The following is a 22463-nucleotide window of genomic DNA, read 5'->3' as shown; positions in this document are numbered from 1 at the left end:
CTCTTCTGAATGGCCACCGAGAGGATCTGAGGTGGATAGGCAAGAGCTGGCTCAGATTCTTGCTTCTCCGGACTGCAATGCCTTGGTGGGGCATGATGTTTTGTCTTGGGCTGGCAGTGATTTGTCTAGGAAGTACTCTGTTTCTGCAAGATATGGGCAGCTTGGTAGGCAAACATTCGGCAACACTGAGGTCCATTGGTGGAAACACGTTTGGCACAATTTTTCGTAGCTCAATATTTCGTGTGGTTGGTGGGTCAAGATCGATGTCTTACTTGGGACAATTTGTGCAAGCGTGGGTTTCAAGGCCCCTTGATGTGTGTGTTGTGCCATAATAGTGAGGAGAGTGTTTCTCATCTCTTTTGCCAATGTTCTTTATCTAGGGAGATTTGGCACTTTTGGTGGGGTGTATGGAACAAGGCCTATTGGCATGTCTCTTCTTTGACTGAGTTTTTTATCGTTGGGGCGAGACCCCTGTTGCAACCTCATTTCTTCAAGTTGCTTGAGATCTTGGCCCCTCCTTTATTAACTGGAATATCTGGTTGGAGAGGAATCGTAGGATTTTTCAAGATGTGATGTTGGTGGCTCCTTGCTTGTAGTGGAAAATTCTTCATTCTTTGGGAGAAACTGTTTCGGCAAAATGTGATTTGACAGAAACAGTGGATCCTCGAGATGTTGGTTGTTGCAATCATCTTCATCTTCCTCCTCAGCAAGGACAGATCATGAGAAATAGATGTAGACAACTTCTTCGGAAGATCAATAGGGAGGGGCGTTGGTCTCCTCCTCCTCAGGAAGTTATGAAACTCAACACGGATGGTTCTTCTCAGGGAAACCCTGATCATGCTAGTATTAGTGGAGTTGGTCGCGATAGTTCTGAAACTGTTCAGTTTATCTTTTTTGTTTATAAGGGTCTTCATTCTAACAATTTGATGGAGGCTCTTGCCATTTTATATGTTGTGAAACGCGGCTGTCAACTTGGGCGGAGAAGGATCATTTGTGACTCTGATTCCCAGGTGGTGGTGAATTTGTTGAATAGGCGGACTTTAGAAGGTGTTAGTTGGCTTTTAGCTTTGGTTGTTAAATAGATTCTTAATTTGTGTGTTTCTTGGGATTCTTTACTTTCAATCATATTCCTAGATAATGGAACGGAGTAGCAGATTGTTGGGCCAAATGGGCCTTTGATCATATGCAAAATTGGAACATTGTGGATAGGGGTCAATTACCTCCGATTTTGTCTCAAAAGTTGGCCACTTAGTGGAGCTTGACAGGGCTATGTAATGCCCTTGCTTTGTAATTCTTCTGGTTTGAATAAATTTTTACCCCTCTTTTAGTAAAAAAAAAAGGAATTAGTTTTGTTTACTGATCATGAAGCATTGCAATATTTAAACAGTCAAAATAAATTAAGCGCTAAACATGTCAAAGAGTTGAATTTCTGTTGGTGTTGGAAATAAGCCACACCCAGACCAACGATGGACTAGTCCAAGAGGGGCCAGTAGCTCAGTGGTAGAGCACTCCAGCAACGTATGGAAGGTCCTAGGTTCGAGTCCTAGTTGGTCCATGTCTCAACATGGTATCAGAGCCAAGTTGTACTAACCATAATCAGATCTAACATCCTGTAGCCTAGATCTTGCAATATCTTGCTGTCGTAAAATTGATGACAGGTTCCAAGATCGAGGAGAGATTGAAAAGGTTTTGTGATCAAAGGTTTAGCATGGTCACATCTTGGTCCTGTATGCTTGAAGATCTGACTCTTCAGCGTCATTCAAGCTAAGTATTTTTGAGTCATTGCATTCTTGATTGCAAGATATATTATACTCAGCTTATCCAAAAGATTGAAGTGTTATCGTTTGGCTGACCTAGTTCTAGGTCGTATTGATTTTATGATTCTAATTGCCTTAGTTGGTAGACTTATCTAATATAGAACATTATTTAGATATCATCATGATCTTTGATTTGCGTACTATTTTTGTTAGAACTTAGAAGGTATTCGAAATTTCTGTTTGAGTGTTGCAAGGTATTATAGATCGATTCTTCGTTAATGTTTTGATTGGAATCAGGAATGTCTTGGACTCATCATCCACAGTAGTCATCTATATAACTATGATCTAAATACTTGTTATGTTCTCTACATATGTAATTTAGATATTGTTATTATGTTAAATAATATGGACTGGTTCTATTACTGACTTTTGATCTAAAAGTTCTAAGTATTCTTGTGATGAATACTTATATGCATTCTAAGTGAGTAGCTATGCTTGGTTGAGTTATGTTTTTTTTAAATGATCTTCATTCATGACATTTTTTTGTTGACTTGAGTTCTACTTGACATGAATGACTTATGGAGATGTGTATAGTCATGAGGAGCTAATGATTGTTTGCCTTAGCATCATTGATATAAGTATACCGACTGAGGTGTAGGAATTTTATGTTCTATTAATTATGGAGATGAACTCTTAATGAACAAATCGAGATCACTTTGACTTAATATTTTGGCCTATGTGTAATTTTACTAATAGGTGTTCCTGATAGAAAAGTTTAGTTGAAAGATGATCTGCAATCATGTTAGTAGTATGCAAGGGTTAATGTTAGATGAAGAAACTTATTTCTCTTGTCTATTACACAGCCTTGTAGTTCGTATAATATAGATCTTCTTCATGTGCTTTTTGATGTATGGGATTCTTCTACTATCATAAACTACCTTGAGATCTGTTTGGTTTTGGTTCGTATAATATAGATCTTCTTCATGTGCTTTTTGACATATGGGATTCTTCTACTATCATAAACTACCTTGAGATCTGTTTGGTTTTGATCAAGTATAAATTGTGCTTGGTGGTTAACAAAGAGTATAACTAATGAGTATTTTATTAATATCATTTTGCAGAATGATGTTGTTGTTAGATCAATTTTATCAATGCTCACTTGTTTTGATTTACTTTTGATTACTTCCTCTGGACTGAACTGCAAATAGATGAACTAATGGATATTATGGCTGCATTCAGTCTTTGGTCTTTTCTATGTTCTTTCTCAACCTTCAAATCTGACCATTGATGTGAAGAATGAGATCTACTATAAATGTTTTATGAAGAAGTTATGTGTGGCTCCTTGTTGTTTTAGAAGTGTATTAAAGATCCCTTTTTTGCTCTTGATGTTTTAATGCAAACCTTTCTTGTTTTGTTTTGTAATACCAAAGATAATGATCAACTATGGACCTTAATGGAATCTTGAGTTCTGATAATTGTAGATTCATCACTTCTCCTATAAGAGGTTGATGGGGCACGGTTGGATGATTTGTGAGGTTTGAGTATTCTTTATTGTGCTTACTCCGTTGTCTGTTCCAAGAGATTGAATTTATATCTTGTCTTACTAACGTTGCATAATGTTGCTATTCATTGGCTGAAACTATTTTCTACAAATTTGTGATTCTATTTGTGATTCCTCTTTGAAAGATTTCGCAATTGATCTCTTAGGATTTTCATTTTCTATTGATGACATTTGATTGGCAATCTTGTTGTGTAATCTCTTGATGGAAGTTATCCTCATCTTAACAATTGTGCTATGGGTCCACTTTATTGATTGATAGATAGATGGACAGGATCTTTGAGATTAACATAAAAGATTGATTGTGCAGAAGTTAAGAGGGAGCACCTCCTTCTGAGTTTGGTATACTCTAACTTATGTTGGTTGATTACCTTTTATTATGAGTATTAGCATGGAAATTTTTTTTTCTTGGGTCAAGCATTTTTAATTTCATTATGATTGAACTGACTTGATGCTTAAGTGTATGATTTCCTATCCTTGAGTACAAGAAATTGATTGGATCTTTCAGTGGCTTGGAGTGCTTCTGAAACAGGGCATACTGATTCTTCAAGGGAAATTATTGGGATGGGCATACACTCGAAGGAAGTTCGAGTGCTTTGGAAGCTGTGATTGGACACAGTTGCTGCTGAGAGGGAGTTCCAGCTACTTTGGTATATCTTGAGTATGTATTTGGTATATCTTGAGGGTTATGAGACTCAGGATAGAGTAACTCATGTGTGCAGATTGAAGAAAGCCATGTATGGCCTCAAACAAGCCTCTCATGCTTGGTATGAAAGAATTGATAAATACTTGTTAAGTTTAGGATTTTGTAAAAATGATGCTGACTCTAACATCTATTTTAAGTTATCCAATGATGAAATGCTAATTCTAATTCTAATTCTATATGTGGATGATTTATTTCTTACTAGTAAAGATGAACTTATCATTAGATGTAAGAAAGAACTAGCTTCAGAATTTGAAACGAAGGACTTAGGTCTAATGCATTATTTCCTAGGTCTAGAAGTATGGCAAAGATCTAACGAAATTTTTCTAAGTCAAGGAAAGTATACTATTGATATCTTGAAAAGATTTAGAATGATGGATTGTAAACCTATGTCTACTCCTATGGAATCTAACTTAAAGAAGTTAAGTGTTTCTGCAGCTAATTCTGATTTTGCAAATCCATCGGAGTACAGGGAGTTGATTGGATCACTGATGTATCTAGTTAACACTAGACCTGACATATGCTTTACAGTGAATGCTCTCAGCCAGTTCATGAGCATGCCCAAACATGTTCATCTTTTTGCAGCCAAGCACATCCTAAGATACTTGCGAGGCACAGTTGGTTATGGGCTGAAATATCCACTTAACACTTCAATAACCTTGGAAGGTTATTCAGATGCAGATTGGGCTGGAAGTGTCAAAGACAGGAAAAGCACTTCTAGCATTTGTTTCAGCTTAGGATCCGCAGTGATCTCTTGGTCTTGCAGAAAACAATCCTCAGTTGTACTAAGTACTGTTGAAGCTGAGTATATTGCAGCAAGCGTAGCTTCTAGAGAAGCAGTGTGGCTTCGTAAGCTTCTTGCTAGGCTGTTTGGTCAACCTTGGGATCCTTCAATTATTCATTGTGATAATCAAAGTTGTATCCAGTGTTTCATGACAGGTCAAAACATGTGGAAACTCATTATCACTTCATTCGAGATATGGTGCAAAAAGGCGCCATTCAGCTAAAGTATGTCAGCACTGATGAGCAGGTTGCAGATATTCTTACCAAGCCTCTGTCCAAAGTGAAGTTTGTGTACTTCAGGGACAGACTCGGTGTTTTGGAAAATGAAACCCTGATTGAGAGGGAGTCTCAACCTCAGTAATACATTGTGTTGTATCAAACCACCCTCTGCGAGGAATGTAAGGTGGTATTGTAATCTTCTCAGGGAGAAGAGCAATTGTTAACCATCCTCTGCAGGCAATGTAAGATGGTGGAAAAGATCCTCTCCACCCTCCGCGGGCAATGTAAGGTGGATCCAGTCTATGCTTGTGTGCGAGCTGGAAGATTATATTTCGTAGTTCCATTATATGCTTGTGTGCAAGATGGAAGACTACAATATTCTGATTATGTAATCCATTCTTTGCTTGTGTGCAAGATGGAAGATTATGGTTATGTTTCTCCTCCCTAATTAAGAGGGAGTGTTGATTGTAATTAGGGAATAGCGGATTCCAATTGCCTTGGGCAACATTGGAATCCGCCCAAAGGGCTGGCCCCTTTCTTCAACGTGTAGGGTTGGGCCCTAAACCCCATGGCACCACTTAAACTTGCTCATGCCACACTCAACGTGCTCTTCCAAAATAGGGTCTACCCTATTCCATCAAGGCTAAAAGGAAAAGTAATAAATAAAATAAATTATAAAGCAAGCCGACATGACTAAAGACATTGTTCCCCATATAAATAAATAACAACTTCACATTATCATTCACTCATTCATCATTCCATGCTAATTATACCTCTGCCTAAAATGTGAAGTTTGAAGAAGTAATATTGGCGATTTGTATCTGTCATAAAAGGCGCTAATATCAAGAGCAAATACCATTACAAGGAGGGCGAACTATTCTGCAAATACCATTACAAGGAGGGCGAACTATTCCAGATTCAAGTAGCTAGGGTTGCAGTCCAGTTTCAGGGAAAGGTGCAAACTTAAGATACAATAAAGTGCAGACCTAGGGTGTGGATCTGATTGCTGATTACTGTGTTAAATGGGGCAGGCTTGAGACTTACAAAAGTGCAGACTTGTTGAAGACTTTATCAGCCCTATGTGCAATCATCTTCAAGTACTAAAGATAAGTGTTGTAATCTTCATATGAATATAATCCATAATTAGATCTGAGGATCTTTTCTGGCTGGGTTTTTCCTCCTAGAAGGTTTTCTCAGGGTAATTGTGTTTTGTTCTTATTTGTTCATTTCTATGCTATGCCTAGATCTAGAAATCTCTAAATTTTACAACAAACAATTTAATTAGAAACTAAATTCTGATTTATAAGTTTTACATTAAACTGGAAATATAAAATCAACATGGTATCAGAACCAGGTCCAGGCTAGGAGCCCCAAGCACACGAGAGGTGTGGCTTATGGGGGGGCGTTGGTGTTGGAAATAAGCCACACCCAGACCAACGATGGACTGGTCCAAGAGGGGCCAATAGCTCAGTGGTAGAGCACTCCAGCAACGTATGGAAGGTCCTAGGTTCGAGTCCTAGCTGGTCCATGTCTCAAAAAATTCTACATAGTTATTCTTTTGTGGTGAATAATAGAGGTGGAAAGTCTAACAGAGTTGTAGAAGCATTAAGTAGAAGACATAATTTGTTAATAGAAATGAGCATCCAAGTTGTTGACTTTGACAAGTTGAAACATTTGTATGAGGTTGACATTGATTTTGTTGAAGCATGGAAATCTTGAAGTTACCAATAGATGGAGACAAGACAAAATGATTAGAACTATATAATTCTCAAAAAGTTGTTATTTAAGGGCAATCAATTGTGTGTATTCTTAAGAATCCAATGAGGGATAATTTGATAAAAGAGAAACATCGTGGTGGATTGTGGGACATTTTGGCCTTGATAAGACATTTTTGTTGAACATTAGATATTATTTTCGGCCACAAATGCATAAGCCTGTTAGAAAGTATGTACAAATTTGTAGAACTTGTCAAGTAACAAAAAGTGTAAGTCAAAATGTTGGATTGTACAAATCATTACAATTTCCAATATGGAAGGATATTAGTATGGATTTTGTATTTAGATTACTAAGAAGACAAAGGGGCTATGATTTTGTTTTTGTAGTTGATAGATTATCAAAAATGGCACAACTTATTGCTTGAATGAAAACTAATAATGCAGTACATATAGCTGATTTATTTTTCAAATAAATTGTGAGGTTATATAGGTTACCTAAAAGTATTGTGTCAAACCGAGATGTGCACTTAGTTGGACATTTTTTGAGAATTTTATGGAAGAAAATGAACATAAACCTTGAGTGTGGTTCAGCATATCATCTGCAAACAAATGAACTAATAGAAGTTGTTAACAGGGATTTAGGAAATTTACTAGAATGTTTATAAGGTGAGAAAAACAGGAAGTTTGGATTTAATCTTACTGTAATTTGAATTTGCTTATAATAACATATAATTAGGAGTAGTAGACGAACATCTTTTTAGATTATCTATGGTCAGAATCCAAGGAATGTTTCAGAATTAAGGGATTTTACCATACATCACAGGAAAAGTGTTATAGCTGAAGAATATGTAGAATATATGACAAAATTGCACCAAACAATTAAACAGTAATTAGAAAAAGTCAAAGTTACCCCGAGTTTCCGAGACGGGGACGGCAGGGGACGGCGGGACACGTTTCCGGGACGGCAAATTTTTTTACCAAATTTGGGGACGGCGAGGGACGGCAAAGGGGACGGCTATATAAAATATAGGAAAAATTTAAAATATATAGGAAAATTTCAAAATTCTAAATGTTCATATGAAAACATGGATAAAGCATGCATACATACATTATATTCATATGAAAATAATAAAACATGGATATAGCATGTGTATGATACTATGAAAAGTTGAAAACATTTTAGAATGTAAATTCTGAACATACAACATTGTTAATACTCAATACACAATATGCAATTATGCATTCATAAATCAGAATTTCAATTCATTCACATTGTCAATATGCATATCAATAGACTCGGAGGTTAAATTTTCCCTACTTTGATCGACGCAGTTTCCCCCCATATTTTTCAACGGGGGTTTGGGGGCAGCGCCCCCAAGGTGGGGTCAAGGGGCAGCGCCCCGCGAGGCCAAAAAAACTTATACTTTAATAAAGGCATTGGGTGTTATTTTTCTATTGTCTCGCCGAGTTTGGCGATTTTCTAATCTCTGTGTCAAAATGCCCAAAGGCTACACTGCTGCCACATAGTTTCATTGTCAAAATTATGAATTAAATTAATAAATTTAAAATTTAATTAATGTTATCTTTTAATTTTTTTTATTTTTAATAACAATTTGAATTAATAAGGGGCCTATATTAGAAAATTTAAATAAAAAATTAAAAATACAACTTTTTTTATTTTTTTTAATATTTTTTAAGGGCCTTAGAATGGGGGACATCTGGCCTTCCCCGGGACGGATTGGGGACGTCCCAGTCGTACCCAGCCGTCCCCGAGACGTACGGACGTCCCCCAAAGCTAGGGGGGACGATTGGGGACGGGGGGAAACGACCCCTAGCCGTCCCCAAGTCCCCAAAACGTCCTTGGGACGGGGACGAGGGTTTTCAGGTTGGGGACGTGTCCCCAGGTAACTCTGGAAAAAGTTAATCAAAAATACAAAGAAAATGCTGATCAAAGGAGAACATAAGGAATATGAAGTTGGAGATGAAGTAATGGTTTATTTAACGAAAGAAAGATTTCCACGAGGTACATATAATAAACTGAAGATCAAGAAATTTGAGCAGTGTAGAATTCTTAAGAAATTTGATTTTAGAAATGCACATGAAATGGAATTACCTAAGAAGATTGATATTTCACTTATATTTAACATAGCTAATCTTGTACCATGAGAGAAATTCAAAGAACCCCAAATCAGTAAAAAATTTGAATACACCGGTATCTACACAAAGGAGAGAAGAAATTTAAGAGAATTTTGATTACAAAATTGGGAAAAGCACAAGGAATAGATAGTATGAAGAGTGCTTAGTGAAGTGTAAAGAAAAACCATTTGAATAATAAGAGATTGCACAAAATGGTTGAAAGCACTAATGTAAAAATTAATGAGATTACTGATTCTTCTAAAAAATTGCAAAGTTGTGATGATAGCTTGCAGAGAGTTGAAGCTGAAAATGTTGGCCAGCCAACTTCTACTAATCCACAAGTTGGGACAGCAAGCAACAATGTTGCAACTACTCCTTCTAATGATCAAAATGAAGGTGCTAATTCACTTTTTGAGGATGGAACAACAGAAAATCAGTCAAGTACAGCAAATGCCTTAGCCGGTCCTACAACTTCACATGATAGAAATGCAACTACAATCAGAACTTCCCTCAAGTCTACTTCAAGATTGTTGAGAAAAATCATCCTGTTAATCAGATTATGCAAGAGGACAGAGCTAGAGCATCAAGAAGACAAGTCAATTACTATGAGGACGATGATATCTCACTACTGTCCATGATTGAACCAAAGACTTTTGAAGAAGCAGCAGAATATAAGTCTTGGGTTTCAGCTATGAAAGAGGAGTTAGACCAAATAAACAAGAGTGGAACTTGGGAGCTTGTTCCAAGACCTAGAGACAAAAACATGATTGGTACAAAGTGGGTTTTTAGAAACAAATTGGATGAGGATGGCCAAGTGGTAAGGAACAAGGCAAGATTGGTGTGCAAGGGATATGCTCAGGTTGAAGGTATAGATTTTGATGAAACTTTTGCACCAGTTACAAATTAGAGGCTATTAGAATGTTTTTAGCATTTGCCTCTTTTAAAGGTTTTAAAGTCTTTCAAATGGATGTTAAATCTGCATTCTTGAATGGTGATTTGAATGAAGAGGTATATATAGAACAACCTGATGGTTTTATTTCAGAGCATCAAGATTATGTGTGCAAGCTGAAAAAGGCACTTTATGGCCTCAAACAAGCACCTCGTGCTTGGTATGACAGATTGAATAGCTATTTGCTTCAACAAGGGTTCAGAAGAGGTGTTGCAGACAGCAACTTATACATCAAAGAGGAAGGTAAAAACATGTTGATTATTGTTGTTTATGTTGATGATTTGTTCTTTGAAAGTGATTGTGTGCAGATGTGCGAAGTTTTTGCAAATAACATGAAGGAGTTTGAGATGTCCATGTTAGGAAAGCTGTCATTTTTCCTTGGGCTGCAAATTCATCAATCTAAGGAAGGTATATTTATTTCTCAGACAAAATATATTAGAGAAATGTTGAAGAGATTCAAAATGGAAGATTGTACACCTGTTTGCATGCCTATGGTGACTGGTTGTAAGCTCAGTAGGGATGATGAATCACTAGATGCTAATCAGACTCTCTACAAGTCTATGATCAGTAGCTTGTTATAAGTTACAGCCACTAAACCTGACATAATGCAGGTTGTAGGTTATGTTGCAAGGTTTCAGGCAGCCCCTAAGGAGACACATGTTCATGCAATTACAAGAATATTCAAGTACCTTAAAGGTACTATGGAGTATGGCCTTTGGTATCCAAGTGGAAATGCCTTCTTGCTTACAGCATACACAGATGCAGATTGGGGTGGTTCAGTTGATGACCAGAAGAGCACAAACGGAGGTGCCTTCTTCCTTGGTAAGTGTTTGGTTTCTTGGCACAGTAAAAAGCAAGCTTTAGTTTCTCTTTCAACCGCTGAAGCTGAATATATAGCAGCAGTGTCTTGCTGTAGACAAGTTCTTTGGATGAAGCAAACATTGCAAGACTTCAAGGTAGATTTTAATCAGCCAATTCTTATTTTATGTAATAACATGAGTGCTATTAGCATATCAAAAAATCTAGTTTTACAGTCTAGAACTAAGCACATTCCAATTAAGTATCATTTTTTGCGTGAACAAGTTAGTGACCAGCAAGTGAAGCTTGAATATGTTTCTACTAAGGATCAACTTGGAGATGTTTTTACAAAGCCCTTGCCCAAGGACACCTTTGAAAAGTTAAGACAGCAACTAGGAGTGGTTTCACTCCATCATTGAAGGGGTGTATTGTACAGGGGGAGCATCCATTGTATTATCTTATGCCCCAGTTCAGTTTGTGCAGGTTTATTCATTGGTTTTTATCAGTTTGCAGCTTTGTTTCAGTCATTGATGTCAAAGGGGGAGCAGTATCTTAGAGGAAGCAGTAAGAGCAATATTGTTTTTATGGCTTCAAGAGGTGGCAATTGAAAATGGGATTGTCATCAATGACAAAGAGGGAGATTGTTAGATATTTTGTCATTGATATCAAATGGTTGTTGTCAAGCTTGTGTCATTCAAGCTTGAAGATTACTCAAAGTAATTTTGGACAAAGTTTGAAGTGTTTTTCGAGCTGTTGTTAATTCATTAGATTTCCTCATTTTTTATTGACCTGCTTGACCTGCTTGAGGTGCTTGACCTGCTTGAGGTGCTTTGTTGGCTGCTTAAGCTACTTGGCTGTCTACCTAAGCTGGTTGCTAGTCTATGTCTATCCTATGCCAAGTCATCAATTAAATAATCACAAGGATGTTTTTATTTGGAATCTTATTTTCGGATTGAAATCGAATTAATTATGTGGTGCATTGTCTTCGCCTTTGGTGTAATGTGTTTCTGACCCGGGCGATGTTTTAACTTTATAACATATGCTTCAAGAAGACAAAAATCAGGGTGTGTGCGTGGCATTAGTCTGCTGCATTTTAACTTTATAACGTATGCAGCAAGAAGACAAAAATCAAGGTGTGTGCGTGGCATTAGTCTGCTGCATTTTAACTTTATAACGTATGCTACAAGAAGACAAAATTCAGGGTGTGTGCGTGGCATTAGTCTGCTGCATTTATCAAAAGGTCAGAACAAAATTAAAGGAGGAGTTGTGCGCATATGTGCCTTTTAAAAAGTGGTTCTAACTGCATGCTGTATTAAGAAGATATGCTACTTGCGCCTGGGAGACGTGTTCTTAATAATAAGGTGAAGTCGTGAGAAATTGGGGGTGCTGCCGAAAATAATTTTCTTTGCCAAGTCGTGCGTTGAAGAAATAATTGTAGTTTCTAATTTTGACTCTCTTAATAAGGTCGTGGTGTGCAGAAGAGTTAAGAGATGACGCGTATTCTGGAGAAGTTCTTTTTCGTGGTGTTGAATTTTACATGTCTTTGAAGAAGGCTGGACGCTTTATTCCGCACGTATAGGAGAATAAAGTTTGTTGTCAGAGTGGTAAAAGAAAAAAAAAAGGATGAGGAAGTAGTGGATTCTTTATTGGGTTGTTCTGATTGAAATTTTTTATTTTTTTCAATTTCATTTTTGAAGACGTCTTCTGTCTATGTGCTGATATATCAATTGCAGATTTTATGAGGAATGGGGGTCGCTGCATGGGTTTCAGATGCCTGGTGGAGTTTCTTTTTAATGCAGAGTATGTGAAGTGAACCAGTTTTGATTTTTTTTTTTAACATAATTTTTGGGTGACTGTGGTCGAATGAGATAAGCTTAAATGAAGACATTCCAGGAGCTGTGCACAGAATGGATAGATTGGGTTAGTTTCTGAGAAAAGATTATTCACTGATATTTGCTTCAAATTTCTCAGTTGAGTCATTCTGAGGTTGCAAAGGAACATACATTTTTTAAGAAGAGAAGTTGGTATTTTCTGTGCAATTTATTGAAGAAGCTTTGACTCTTTTTGTTTGGCACTTGAGCTGGTGGTTTTACTTGTATGAGGTTGGAGCCAGTTGTTATTCTCAGTTGGTGCTGAGTTGGTGGTTTTACTTATATGAAGTTGGAGCTTTTTTTTTTGTTATACTCAGTTGGTGCTCTCTATTAATTGTTGCCTTGTATTTTGGGTTGGTGCCCTTCTGAAGTTTATAAGAGACTTTTTGTGCCGTGGTTTTTAACCCGAAAGGGTTTTCCACGAGAAAATTTTGTGTTCTTGTCTATGTGCTTTGCCTGCATTCGTACTTTAATATATCTAGCAGCTTCATTATATGTTAGAAGTTTTTAAATCTCCAATACTGATTAACCCCCCCCCCTCTCAGTATTGGCTGTGTGACTTTCACAAATGAGGCAGTTAGTTAAGGCTTGTACCAATTATTCAATATGTAACAGTAATATTTGTTTGATCAATATGACAACTATTTAAAACTTGCGGCAATTCATAATGTTACCTGCATCACCATAGGTTCTAGCAAGGAATGGCACCACATTGAATTTGGAGACTCTAAGCTCATTGGAGACAACCATACATGTTACCAATCAAACTACATGCTATGCCAAGGGCTGCACCAAATCTCAAGGTAAATTGTTCAGAAATTCATTCAATTTTGAGACTAGTGATCTTATCACCTCATTCTACGTACATGGATCATGGTATAAAACCACATTATCTCCTATATAAGGGAAGTCCAATATGATTTGAGGACAAGTGGCTCAAAGTAGAGAAAGGCAACAAAGATCTTAGAAGAAGTTGACAGAGAGCCTAACGAAAGAAAGAAATACAATATGTGAGATCATAAGATACAGAGAAATCTACTGTAATTCATGAGTAATGCCTAAAACTTGTAATACAACTCTTTTGATCAATAATGCTCCATTGATTTGCACAAATAATTTGTTTATCGGATGAATTAGATATGGTTTAGTTTGATAAATTTGTTTTTGGCTGCAAGGATAGATAATCCTCGACTACATTATATATTTGTGAAGAGAGCTACAAAGATCACCAATGTAACTTCAAACTTCAGTTTAGCTTTCAAATAGAATTAGTTTCAAAAAATTTAGTATTTTTTTAGTGTAGCTTTAATTTGTTTATAGATATCAGAACCTTTCATGGGAGTTTTATGCTTGGTAGATAGGGAGCAAATCCCAATATGATAAATTTGTGAGGGCATGGCTAATTCCAAGGAGACCATTCAAGACTATCAAATTTGATCTCATTTGGGGGATCATTGATCGGAGATGAAACTATCAACTCCATTAACCCATTCATGTCATGGCATGCTACCGCAACCATCTTTTTCTCCACTGACTTCATAGATATTAATGGAGAGATTATTGAGAGCCACTCAACAAGCAATAAAAGGACAACACCTAAGGTTGAGATGAGGAATCTAATTATTTCAAAGTTGTACAATTAAAAGCAGGTTAGAAAGAGGCTCTTTCTTCAACACCAAGTAACAAAAAATTTAAGCCTTTGCCAATACTTTACGATTATTGCTTAAAAGTTACAACTATTGCTTACAATTTACAATTATTGCATATAAACTTTTAAATATCTTATTTGCAGGTTCTTGGTGAGAAGATTAGGATGGAAATACCCTAAATCTTCAAAAGTAACCCTTTATATGTTGTCTCAACATTGTAGCACTTATGGATGTGAACACAACTGGAGTTTGTTTGAGTCCATTAACACAAAAAATCGCAATAAGTTGTCTCAATGACCTAGCATTTGTTCCATACAACCTTTAACTTCACACACAGTGGAGGACACAACTGCTCAAGAGCCTATAGACTTGCATAAAATTGAAGCGTACAAAGACTAGACTACATAACATGAGGAAACACCATTATTTATGTAAGACTAAATTGTTGATTTCAAGAGGTAAGCAATAAAGGGTGTTGCTACAACAAATGCAACAGATGCTGAATAGGAAGACATCATTGTACATGATTTTGCACATGAAGTGGAGTCACTTCCATATGGTTCTAAGCATAGTTACCAGGAGACCCGTCTCTTACCCCTGAAAACACGTACCAGTACCAGAGATGCATGAAAACAAGTGAAACAGGATAAAATCAAATTGTAAATCATAGACGCTTTCGTAGAGAAGAGCCGCATTCAAATCCCCTTGAAACATGTTACATGCTTAAATGTACAAATGTTGAATATCAAATTAGGCAAACTTGTTATGCCCCTAACCGTATAATGTGTACTAGGTTATGAGTAGTCAACTTGTGGGTTGATACCTTAACTCTTACATTAGACACATAATCACTATTAAAATCATAAATAGGTCGTCCTAGGAGTTGTACTTAAGTATCTAACTTAGCCTGTGTAGTATCCAAGGCATAAGTATGTTATATATAGGAAGTATTGGTTAGTCGTTATCATCATGTTGAGCAATGTGTTCTTGGTGAAGACTATTGGAGCTATCCACCATGAAGTGAATTAGGAGGTAGCCCCCTTGAAGTGGCATATTATTATCAAGTATTTGCAGCATATTTACTATTATATTCTTCTATCGTGCAAGTTATTTTGTTACAAAACTATCACATCCAATTCTAAGTGTGGCATACCCAACAAATGAGGCCCAATGCAAGCCTTGGATGAATTTAACAAAGGAGATACCCCTAAGTCATGGCATCTAAAGCTGAGGGATGCCCTAGAATGTAAACTTACCAATCAAAAAATTTCTCATGAAAATTTTGAAAAACAAAAACACAACATAAAAGTCCTAAGAGATTTTTAAAAAAGGCAAATTTTGTTATTTCATGTCAAATATAGTGCATAGAAATAAAAACAAACATAAAAACGCTTTTACATTTCCTAAGAGGGTTTATATAGCTATCTTAAATATTGAAATCTGTTAAATGTCCAGAGGTATCAACTTTGAGATACTTATATGTTGGGTTTGTGTGTAACAAACAATGCAAAAATTGTAGAGAAACTAGTTTGTTGGTTGAGACACTATTCATACAGCTTTTATACACCTTGTGCTATCCACTCATTAGACCTTACGCTACAAAAGATTAGCAACAAAATTGATTGGATCAAATAGGTGTATACCAAGACCAAAAAGATTCAAATATTCATCACCAAGCACCACATGTTGCAGACCATATTCAATTCATTTTCAAATATAGAGCTATTGTAAGTAAGTAAAACAATACAATTAAATATGTTTCTTTTTTTGTTATGTACATTTTTTATGTTAATGTTTTAATAGTTTTTTGAGACCCGATTCATCTCCAACACAATCATCTTCAGATAACTTGTGAAAGTGCAAGGAACTCTTTATAACATGGTCATAATCTAACTTTGGTCCATATGGAGGCAATCCTGTTAATTTTAGTACTTTCAGATTGAATAAAACTTAGAAAATTAGAATTAGGTTAATCAATTTATAGTTTTCCAGACTTTAAGCATAATAAAGGAAATGAAATGCTAAAGACAATGCACAGTTACCCTGGGAAAACCTCCTAGGAGGAAAAACCCAGCTAAAGGGTCCTCAGATCTGATTTATGATTAGAATTTAACTGAACATTACACACTTATCTGGAGTTGCAGCCACTATGTGAGGGAGATAATCAGTTTGCAGTCCTTCTCATCTGATCACAGTCCTTTAATGAAGTCTTCTATATTTTGGAGATGGACTGCTGCCTCTTAAGAAATTTGCTGCCTTCAATTTGAAGACTACTGCTGTTTGATTGAGTTCGCTATCTCCTATTTAGGATCTGTAGCACCCTAATGAAGTTCCCTGTCTGCTGATTGGGATCTGCTACAACCTTAAGAAGTTTGCTGTCTGCTGTTTGGAATCTGCTACAACCTTAAGATGTTCGTTGTCTACAATCGCTATCTAGAAGAGCTTGCTATTGTCAAATGCTTTAGTCTGAAATTCGCTTTTCACCGAATACAATATCATCAGCTTGAAGGACTTGATTGTGATAATGAGAGGTATACACTGCATTTATAGGAGACATATTGTTTCCCAAACATGTCGGCCTCCTTTACAATTTAAACCATATAAATTATTGATTTCCCTTTAATTTAATTGGATAGGGTCGGCCCTATCAAGGAGGCGTGTTTAGTTGAGTGAAGTGTGCAAGCCTTTTTAGGTGAGTGCCGTGAGGTAATGGGCCTGGCCCTATATGAAGGGGGCGGATTCCAATGTTGCCCAAGGCAATTGGAATCCGATAGCCCTAATTACAAACAACAAATCCAACACTAAGAGGGCAACAAACATTAAGCAAATGATCCTAGATCACACTTGGAAGGATTGTGTGAAATATCTTCTTAGTTTCACCAAGCCCAGCATGAGTATAACCCACCATACTGACATGGATAGGACATGCTTGGGAGAGGCATATGATGGCATCCTCAATGATTGAGAAAATGCAGACCATAATAAAAACCCTAAAGAATTTTTCTTCAAACATGGGCACACAATTCCTATTGAACAATGGAGCAAAATGACAACTCCATTGTGTCTTCTTGCCTTCACATTGAATCCAAAATGCTATAGCATCAAGATGCTCTTTTTGCCAAAAAAAAAAGTTGCATCATAGAAAAATGTGGAAATCAATGACAAGCATAAGCTAGCATTTGCTAGACACTACCTTCTTCATCCTAATTTAGAGGATATAGTTACAAATGAGTTTGTTGAGTTTGTACGCTCAAATGGTCAAAATATTTCTGCTCTGTGACAAGCACGAGTAGGATTCTTACAATTAGCAGTACCTTCATGGCTAAACATTTGAACACTATTACCTCTTGCAATCAAATTTTTATTGCAAGTACGGTTTTTTTTCAATCTACAACTCTCTAAATTTGAAATTTTTATCATTTTTTATATTAGTTTTTTCAAATTTAAAGTTTCATTTGTAATTTTACGACTCTAACTCACCACCTTGCCTTCATTAGGTGGCCAATTCACCTTCATCTAAGTGGAAACAAAATGTATATTCCTGTATCCACTCAGTAAAGCACATTTGACTGGAATCAAAAAAGGAAAACGAGTTAGTATATGTACATTTCAACTTATGCCTTCTTTTGCATAAACAAAACAACTACAAGGGGCAACAAAGTTGCAGGAGGTAAGAGACAAAGCTAGCTGACTTGAACACTTCCACTGACCAACAATCTTCATTTTTTGAGGAGTTACATAGCCATCATACTTTTATGCACTCCTTGTGGCTCTTCTAATTTACCTGCATCATCTAATGTCAACGATAACGATGATGATGATGATGATCTTGATTCTTTATGAAAACCTGTACAGCACTGATTGCCAATTTTATTATTTTATAATTGAATAACAAATACCTATTATGACATTTGAGTTTGACAAACTAACATCAATGCAGTATTTTTAATTTTTGTGTTGGCTTTGTTTATTATATGCATGCTATTTGGTATTCTGAACTTAATTTTTGTTTTTAGGCAGCAAGTATGTATATATTTATTGATTTGTATATGTTTTTTGTATGTACATACCCAAAATGAACCCAACCCTGAAAGAAATTGTACCATACTGGCATACCCATACCCAAACCAGTAACCTAGATAAAAAGACAAGAATTTGATTTTCCAAAATTTTCTAAGTTTTTGCACACTGAAATTTTCAAGCCTTTCAATGTGGTTTTTTGATGGTTAAACTATACCAGACAAAGATTTGCACCCTTTAATCATTGTGTAAACATCCTATGGTTTCCAGTGGTTTTAAACCTAGAATTGCGAAGTTATGGCCCAAAAAAGTTACTCAGTTTGATGGTATTCTGTCATAAACTGTCCTAAACTGCCACCTCAATCATATTGATACAGATATAGAGTGCAAAGATGAAGATCCTCAGCTCTAAAACCTCAGGCTCCTTTCCAAAGGGAAGAAAACAAACACTCACCATAATGTGCAAGCTCTGGGGATAGATTCTGCAGTGCAAAAACTGATAATGTTCATGAACCATAGAGAAGTTCAAGGAAACTTTTAAACAGATAATTAGGGAATGGTCTAGTAAAACAAAGACAACTATACATCAGAACTTAAAAACCTTTAGGATGACCATGCTTATAATTTACCACATTATCAGAGTTTGAAGAATAGCATATTCTAAGACGCAACTCAAAAATATCCATTAATATATGCAATGAATGACCACAATGTCAAAGTTTGTGAAGTAGCAAACTGATGATTACCTCAATAAAATCCATAAATGAATGCAAAGGTACAACAACTTGAAGGCCAATTTACAAGACCTCCTCAAGAAGGTGGCATTTGCAATCTATTTTTCTAGATGTCAGTTTACACTTTGCCGCACAATTATTAACTTGGCAAGTTCTCACCAGACTCCCTAGAACTTAGGAAGTTTTCTGCCCAGCAAGCAACTCGCAGGGACATGCTGCTGAGTCAGTGCAGGAAACTCATGCATTCTGAGCAAGACTCACCAAGTTTATAACACAGACTCAGCTATTTTTGGCAGATGATGAAAAAGAGTGCTGGGGTCTGTAATAACAATTTTTTCCCCCAAAATTTTGTCTTCGGCAGGTGCGAATGCAATCGAGAAAAGAGATTGTTGACTCATTTAAAGTTTGGTTTGAAGATTTAATCAACAATTGGAGACAATTGAGGAATTATTCACTTCACATGAATTCACAGTTTGAAAACTCAGCAGACTCAGCACAACTCACAAATCTCGCAACAAAATGCACCAAGACAATGCAACTTACATGTCATGTCTTGGCTGGGTAGTTGGCAAAAACCTCAAAAAAATTTAACAGAAATCAGCCTGATTTATACATTTTGGGTATGGACTCATATGCTGAAATGTAACTAAAAAGCCACACCTTTTTTTTTCATTTCAACAATTTGTCTGTCCTCTGATTTCAACCAACAGGTGAGGTATTTTGCAGCTCAGAGACAAAATGCCTTGAGAGAGGAGTTTGGAAGTTCAAATATTTGAAAAAGATTCATTAACCATAATATTTCTATATTCAACTCAAACTGTATAGCCCTCATAATTTAGACCAGTTAGCTTATCTAGCTTCACCCTTAGCTCTTTGAAGAATGAAGACTTGGTCAAGAAATATTGAGGACATGGTGTCAGAGAAAAGTTGAAAATACAGTGATAAAATTATGAAAGGTGGCATCATCATGAAGGTTTATGTGGTCTCAAATGTTTTAATTTGGTCTTGGTGACAGAGGCTTCAGCTCTCAACCCTACCCAATATTGCAACAAGTAATGTACCAGGGGCACCACCTCTGAATCACACAAGGGGTGCTGCCCCTCAACTTGGCTGGAGGCTCCGCCCCCAAACCCCTGCCTGCTGCCATCCCCCAATTGAGGCCCTTGGTCCCTCCATTCCGAGACTCCACAGAACTATGTAATTTATTGATTCGAAGGACATAGACATATGTAATCTTCGAATGACAATCGATGATCAAAATAGACTTATATGTTCTCTAAATACATTAGTTTCTTTCTTTTTTGGTCAAGTCCCAAGATTAAGTCATAATTTTGGGCTCCCAAGTCCATGCGAGTCTAAGTATTCCAACCATAGTCATGATGATTCCTGTTTACCTTTAGTTTGAGGCTAGATAGAACTAGTACTAGGAGGGGGAAGACAAATCTTTTGAGTGTAATTGGCTGTTATACATTTATTAAATCATAGATGTTTGAAATTTTGAGTTTCTGAGCGTGTTCAAAAGTCGTATGCAATATATAATCTTCGAATTATGACAGATTGATAATGTGTTCTTTAAATTCACTATTTACATGTTTCATGCATTAATTTAAATTTATTTTGTGGTAATTATGTGATATAAAAGTTGCCAACTCCAAGTTTTTGAACTATGGTTTGCAGGATGTTCAAGAACAGTCCATAGCAGTTGCAAATGACCTGAGATTTCTATTATCAGAACATTTTAGTGTGTGCAACAATCAGATTGATTTAGTTTTAACCTACAAATCAATCCTGATCTCAAACACAAATCAAATGGTTTGCGGGATGTTCAAGAACAGTCCATAGCAGTTGCAAATGACCTGAGATTTCTATTATCAGAACATTTAGTGTGTGCAACAATCAGATTGATTTAGTTTTTGAACTATGGTTTGCAGGATGTTCAAGAACAGTCCATAGCAGTTGCAAATGACCTGAGACTTCTATTATCAGACCATTTAGTGTGTGCAACAATCAGACTGATTTAGTTAAAATCTACAAATCAATCCTGATCTCAAACACAAAACCTTTCTGTGAGACCAGCATACTTGGTAGCCCATGTAACATGTCTGATTTTCTCTCAAATTAATATTGTATTTATCACTACGAGTCTAAGAATCAATGTGAATATCTCAATATTTGCTTGTAATCACACTTCAACAAAGATTATCTGATTGCATAGTTTCTATACAGTCAAAGAGCCCTTGTTGACATTTTGGATATCAAGACTAAAACATTTATATCATACCAATTGCCACCCAGTAGTGCATGCTTCTTGAAATCTCCAACAGAGGAAAAAAATTGTTATACAAATCATGACCTCAGTCAAGTTGTTGAGAAACAATGTTCCACGGCTGTTGGGGATGGGGAGACAGAGGGATGCGGAGACAGGGGGGGACTTAGGCCTTTCCGTGGAACAATGTTGAGAAGGCTTATTAGTTATTATCCACATAGGCATCCAGTTCAGGCATTCTAAAATGAACAGATGGCAAAATGAAACCAACAATAAGGGTGTACCATGTAAAAGACAGGGATCCCATATTGACAACAGCAGTGATACTAATATGTGAGAAATAGCCCATCTATAAATTGTACAAAATATAAACAGATGGCGCTGTTCAGGAAGAGGAAGAGCAATCAACAGCAGAGAAGAAAGCAATCAAGATGAAGAGCAAGAGGTGACAGAGGTTAAGATAGAGCTGAAGCCTCTTCTGCAGCGCTTGCATATTGCTAGATGATAAAGGTAATAGCAGTCTCTGAAACAAAGCTGCTACCTGTTCGCTGCCAAAGCCCAAGTGCTGAGCCCAAAATTAAGATGATAGCATGGAAGGGTGGCATAAGTGTTGGTTGACTCAGAAAGAAATCTGAGATTGAGAAGCTTGAAACAAAGAAATTGGCTGAGGACTTGTGCTAACCCAAGAGGATCTGGAGGAACATTATCCTGCGGGAGGAAAAAATTGTGGTCACCCTGCATGTGTTTTGAGGTCAAGCAGGAGGAGTTACCGAAGCAAAGAGTAGAACCTTGCCCATCATCTCTAATTAATGGAAAACTGAAATACAGGGATGCCATGATCATTCCTGTGCAAAAGCAAATTCTACCACCAAACTTTACATCAAAAATGTCAGGGTTGGGGTATTAACCCAGTCCTGGAGTTTTTCTTTTAATTTTCAAACATCATAGAATGTACCTTGTTTTTGTTTCTTGTAAATTTGAGCTCCATTTTATTTTCTGTACTCTGTGGTTCTGACTTGCCTGATGTCTATTCTGAAAGTAGTGGGTAGGCATGGTGTTTGGAAGGTAATGTAAAACTCTTTCACTTAATCTGATTTCACTAAGTTGGCCTGTAAAATATAACATTGTTCTTTATTCTTTCTTTGGTTGTCAGATGCTGATAATACCTATTTTATCAAGCCCAAAAAAATAAAGAAATGTCCCAACTCCAAGAAACACATTTTTTTATGGATGCAAAAATATGGAACAGGCACCAAGACAATTATAAATGGTGAGCAGGGCATATTCATCTATAATATGTATCCT

The 22463-nt window shown here is 36.6% G+C and overlaps 1 protein-coding gene across 1 annotated transcript in view; it reads right to left on the bottom strand.

Moving 5' to 3' along the window:
- Window positions 1–22463, bottom strand: part of LOC131075671 (uncharacterized) — a 67875-nt gene that overhangs the window by 34435 nt on the left and 10977 nt on the right. The window contains exon 3 of the mRNA XM_058012522.2: window positions 7646–7750. Coding sequence (XP_057868505.2) covers window positions 7646–7750 — 105 coding nt within the window. The remainder of the gene's footprint in view (window positions 1–7645; window positions 7751–22463) is intronic.

Source organism: Cryptomeria japonica, chromosome 3, assembly GCF_030272615.1.
Source record: "Cryptomeria japonica chromosome 3, Sugi_1.0, whole genome shotgun sequence".
Taxonomy (NCBI): Eukaryota; Viridiplantae; Streptophyta; class Pinopsida; order Cupressales; family Cupressaceae; genus Cryptomeria; species Cryptomeria japonica.
This window is presented reverse-complemented; position numbering and strand designations above follow the sequence as displayed.